The sequence below is a fragment of the Nicotiana attenuata genome, chromosome 11 (assembly GCF_001879085.1).
Source record: "Nicotiana attenuata strain UT chromosome 11, NIATTr2, whole genome shotgun sequence".
NCBI classification, from domain to species: domain Eukaryota; kingdom Viridiplantae; phylum Streptophyta; class Magnoliopsida; order Solanales; family Solanaceae; genus Nicotiana; species Nicotiana attenuata.
The window spans coordinates 60,295,845-60,301,844 of NC_031999.1; the positions used below are offsets into that span (position 1 = coordinate 60,295,845).

At 41.3% G+C, this 6,000-nt stretch overlaps 1 protein-coding gene across 2 annotated transcripts in view; it reads left to right on the forward strand.

Moving 5' to 3' along the window:
* Positions 1 to 5,740, forward strand: part of LOC109234619 (subtilisin-like protease SBT2.4) — a 31,269-nt gene extending 25,529 nt beyond the window's left edge. For both annotated transcript variants that reach the window (XM_019400679.1, XM_019400678.1), the window contains exon 9: positions 5,164 to 5,740. In XM_019400679.1, coding sequence (XP_019256224.1) covers positions 5,164 to 5,573 — 410 coding nt within the window. In that variant the 3' untranslated portion in view covers positions 5,574 to 5,740. The remainder of the gene's footprint in view (positions 1 to 5,163) is intronic.

Below are 6,000 nucleotides of genomic sequence, written 5' to 3' on the forward strand. Positions count from 1 at the left end.
TACAATGAGCCCTATATATATAAAATACATGCCCTACTCCTAATACATATGGGATTAGGGTTATTTACTACTATTTAACTATCAAACAAACACTCCCCCTCAAGCTGGTGCATATAAATCATATGTGCCGAGCTTGTTACATATATAACTAATACGAGGACCAGTAAGGGACTTGGTGAAAATATCAGCAAGCTGATCATTCGACTTCACAAATTTTGTAGTAATATCTCCCTAGAGTATCTTTTCTCTAACAAAGTTGCAGTCAATCTCGATGTGTTTAGTTCTCTCATGGAACACTGGATTTGACGCAATATGAAGAGCAGCTTGATTATCACACACAAGCCCCATCTGACTAATCTCACCAAATTTCAACTCCTTGAGCAACTGTTTGATCCAAATTAGCTCACATGTCGCCATAGCCATTGCTCGATATTCTGCTTCTGCACTAGACCGAGCAACCACATTCTGTTTCTTGCTCTTCCAAGACACCAGATTTCCTCCTACTAAGACACAATATCCAGACGTAGAACGTCTATCAGAAGGTGATCCTGCCCAATCAGCATCTGAGTACCCAACGATCTGCTCATGACCTTGATCCTCAAACAATAAGCCTTTGCCTGGAGCTGATTTGATATACCGAAGAATGCGGACAACTGCATCCCAATGACTATCACAGGGAGAATCCATAAACTGACTCACAACACTCACAGGAAAGGAAATGTCAGGTTTAGTCACTGTGAGGTAATTTAATTTACCAACCAACCGCCTATATCTTGAAGGATCGCTAAGAGGCTCCCCCTGTCGTGGCAGAAGTTTAGAATTCGGATCCATCGAAGTGTCAACATGTCTACAACCTGTCATTCCCGTCTCCTCAAGAATATCTAAGGCATACTTCCATTGTGAGATCACAATACCTGAGCTAGACTTGGCGACCTCAATACCCAGAAAATACTTTAATCTGCCCAGATCCTTAGTCTGAAAGTGCTGAAAGAGATGTTGCTTCAACTTACTAATACCATCCTGATCATCGCCGGTAATAACAATATCGTCAACATAAACGACCAGATAAATACAGAGATTTGAAGCAGAATGTCGATAATACAGAGTGATCAGCTTCACTACGAGTCATGCCAAACTCCTGAATAACTGTGCTGAACTTACCAAACCAGGCTCGAGGGCGAGCCTTAAGTCGATCAACCTGGCCATCTGGACCAACTTTGACTGCATACACCCAACAACAACCAACAGTCGATTTACTCGAATGAAGAGGAACAAGCTCCCAAGTACCACTCGTATGTAAAGCAGACATCTCGTCAATCATAGCCTGTCGCCATCCGGGATGAGACAGTGCTTCACTTGTAGACTTAGGGATGGAAACAGAGGACAAAGATGACACAAATGCACAATGGGATGATGACAGACGATGGTAACTTAAACCGACATAATGAGGATTAAGATTAAGTGTGGACCGTATACCTTTTCGTAGTGCAATCGATTGATTAAGAGGAGACAAGTCCGCAGTATTAGCAGGGTCAGGTGCAGGACGTGAATCAGCTGGGCCTGATGCTGGGCGCGGACGACGATGATAAGTCAGGAGTGGTGGAGCTGTAGAAGGTTGAACTGGACTAGGTGGTGGCATTGGAGCTATAGTTGGTGGAACTGGACTCGGTGGTGGCACTGGAGCTGTAGGTGGTGGAGCTGCAACTGAAACTATAGGTGGTGGAGCTATGGAGGAAGATGAATGGGAGTTAGGGACTGAATCTCCAAAAGAAGGAACTGGTAGCACCTCAGAAATATCTAAGTGATTAACTGGACTTGTGAAGTATGATTGGGTTTCAAAGAAGGTAACATCAGCAGACATAAGAAATCGCTGAAGGTCAGGATAATAACATCGATATCCCTTTTGCATTCTCGAGTAACCCAGAAATATGCACTTAAGAGCACGAGGAGCTAACTTATCTTTTCCTGGAGTAAGGTCATGAACAAAGCACGTACTCCCAAGGACACGGGGTGAGAGAACAAAGCTAAGTGGGGAAACAGGACAGAGAATAGAACTTGATTTTGGATAGCTGAAGATGGCATACGGTTAATAAGATAACAAGATGTAAGAACTGCATCCACCCAAAAACGCAACGGAACATGAGATTGTATGAGTAGGGTACGAGCAATTTCAATAAGATGTCTATTCTTTCTTTCAGCTACCCCATTTTGTTGGGATGTGTACGGACAAGATGTTTGATGAATAATCCCATTGGAGTTCATAAACTGCTGAAATGGGGAAGACAAATACTCTAGGGCATTATCACTACGAAATGTGCGGATAGAAACCCCAAATTAATTTTGAATTTCAGCGTGGAAGGTCTGGAAAATAGAAAACAACTCAGATCGATTTTTCATCAAAAATATCCAAGTGCACCTGGAATAATCATCAATGAAACTGACAAAGTAGCGGAATCCCAAGGTAGAAATGACCCGACTAGGACCCCAAACATCTGAATGGACTAAAGTAAAAGGTGACTCTGCTCGATTATCAAGACGCCGCGGTAAATGGGAGCAGGTATGCTTACCGAGCTGGCATGACTCACACTCTAGGGTGGACAAGTGAGATAAGCCAGGTACGATTTTCTGAAGTTTTGACAAACTGGGATGTCCTAACCGTTTATGTAATAAATCTGGTGAATTAGTAACGGGACAAGTTATTAGAGGAAGACAAGATGCGAGTCCATGTGATTTTGCAAGGATAAGGTAATAAAGTCCATCTGATTCATGTCCAGTACCAATGGTCCGCCCTGTACTGCGTTCCTGTATAAAAACAAGGTCATCAAGAAATAAAACAGCAAATTTATGTGATTTGGCTAAGCGACTAACGGCTATGAGATTAAAGACTACCAGGAACATAAAGAACTGAGTTTAAAGGTAAGGAAGGAAGTGGACTTGCTTGACCTATTGCAGTTGCCATGGCTTGAGACCCATTGGCCATTGTGACTGTTGGAAGAGATTGAGAATATGAAATACTAGCGAAAAGAGATTTGTTACCAGAAATATGATCAGATGCACCTGAATCAATGACCCAAGACTCAGAAGTTGAAGATTGGGAGACACAAGTCATGCTACTATTTGTCGAAACAACGGAGGCTAATCCTGAATATGTCTGTTTACGTGCTTTGTACTGAAGGAACTCAATATAATCCGGTAAAGAAACCATCTGGATTGGATTCAATGTATTGGATCCAATGGATTGTGAGTTAAAGACTTCTGATACGAATGCCATTATAATATTGTGCCGGAAAAAAAGAGCAGAAATTTTCAAGTAATTACTGTTCTCGCCGGAAAACTTACTGTGCACACCGGAAAAATCTCAAAGTGCTCGGAATAAAAAGAAAACAGTATGGGACTGGTTGGAATTACTAGAAAATAGGACTGTCCTGAAGAAATTTTCCAAAAAGATGACCGGAACACTGTTCACGCGCCGGCGCGTGGGTCTGACGCGCCCCCGGCGTCAGAAGATCTGGAGGTGCGTGAGAGCACATGGACGGGTTCTGCTGGTGAGGTTTTCTGGGGTTTGAGGTTTGGTCGCCTGAGAAATCTACACCTGCTGGTGGTGTTATTTTTCGTAAAAAACCCATCGGAGAAGGGATTTCGCAAAAAAAGAGCCTGAAAGTCACCGGAAAAAAGGCACGGTGACTGTCCCGGACTCGCAAGTAACTGCACAACGGGGATTTCTCACTAGTTGCTCTGATACCATGTGAGAATGCACGGGAGAAAATATTATTGATTAATATTGACAATGATACAATGAGCCCTATACATATAATACATGTCCTACTCCTAATACATATGGGATAAGGGTTATTTACTACTATTTAACTATCAAACTAACAGTAATATTCAACTTATATACCCAGTATAATTTTTCGGCAAACGGTGTATGCTTGACCATCCTTGGCATAGGGTGGCTATGCCACTGCTTTCTGCAACACTCCCTTTGAGGCGTGGGCTGTTGAGGAGATGCTGAATTCCCATGATAGAAAGTGTCTTTGCAAAGCTCTCATATTCGCCACCACCATTTGAATATAAACTAGTGATTAAACAATTAAAGAACTTTTTGACAAGCAATTTGAAGGCAGTAAGGATGGAGACAACATTAGATTTCTTTTTCAACGAGAAAATCCATGTGTATTTTGTGAAGTGATCAAGAAAGATGGCATAGTAGTGATAGCCTTCGGTGGAATTGACGGGAGAGGATCCCCATAGATCAATATATTAAAGTTCTAATGGTCTTGAACTTCTTAATGTAGACTGATTGAATGGCAAACGATGTCTTTTATTACAAAGACATGAGTTACAATGATCTTGATAGAAATCGAAAACTAGTAAGCAAAATAGTGAAATAACAAACTTCAGAATTTTTAAATGAGGATGTCCGAGACGATGATGCCAAAGTGTAAATGAAGGACGAGTGGATGTAGAAGCAAGGTAGGCTGCACGTGGTGAGGATCCAGTCCATTTGTAAGCTTGAGCTTTATTCGGGCCTTGAGCTAGAGGCGCTCCTGTTCTCAAATCAGCAATGGCTAGTTCATCAATAGTGTAGATCTCATTGAGATATTGAGCTATTGACCTGGTAAGGCGAGCAAGAGAGTCTTGAAATCTATAGACTCGTGATTGGGACTTATTTGCGCATTGTTGAGCAAGTTTCGTCCAAGCTGCATGAGCAGTTGGTGCCTTGGCAACCATGTTAGGTAGTTGCTGCTTCCAGTTAATTTGATAGGAAGTTGAGTGGCTGGATTAATGGTAACCAACTGTCCGACTTGAGTGATATGATTGATCACGCCATGGCTGGTTGAGGCTGAGGTCTTGACTGTGGAAGTTTCGTCAATAGTCATGATAACAGACGGACGGTACGAGCAAAGCTGCTCAAGATCGAAAAGGACAATACAGATCCTAAGTACTAATTTGCAAAAGAAAATTACAATTCACAATCACTAATTGGCTGAAGATGAGGGATCAAAGATTAGAGAAATAATTATGTTTTCGTATTAGTTAGAACGTAAACAATTTGAAGTTGATGGTTTTTTTAAAGGAACAATTTGACATCACAAATTCTAAGTCGAGTTACCAAAAGTGCTGATCTTTCATCTCATTTATTTATTCTTATTGAGACAGGGTACGAGGATTACATCAGTTTCCTGTGTTCTTTACCAAATATTGAAAGTGCAATAGTCAAAAGTGCAACAGGAGGAGTTTGTGGTGAGTTATTTGACAATCCATCGGACCTAAATTTGCCTTCGATTACAGTAACATCCCTTAATGGATCGCGACTAGTTCGTCGGACAGCCATGAATGTTGGAAGCAAAGCAGAGACGTATGTTAGTGCAGTGTTGCCACCAAAAGGAGTGATGGTTGATGTACAACCATCTTGGTTTACAATAGCTCCACAAGGAACCCAACATTTGCAAATTACACTCAATGTCACCCAGCCTCTTGATGACTTTACTTTTGGTGAAATTGTTTTAACGGGATCCTTAGATCACGTCGTCAAGATGCCACTATCAATTTTCCCCAACGTCATATGAGAAGAGGCAATGACTAACTTGATAGTCGATCATATAGTTATATACTCTTATCTTGTGCCAAGTACCTTTGTAGCTTGCCTCTCATTGACGACATTACCTATATACTTTCAAAAATAAGACACAGTGTATTAAGCCCTTCTTTACTAGTATTTTCCAGTTATTGACCATTAGGAGATGCAATTCATTGAGTGAAACAGTCAAATCCATAATTGATGAATTGCCGTCTGTCCAACTTCATATCGGTTCTTTGTTGGAATTGTAGGCATATATGAGTATTTCACAATTTGGGTTTGTGAATTACTGAATTTCCTGAACAAAATGGCAAACATGTGTGATCACTACCTCCTCACACCCCCACCCCACACCCTTCCAGTTCAATCAGTACCATTATCTCCTAATGTTTAGCTAGTAAATTGAACACTGTAGG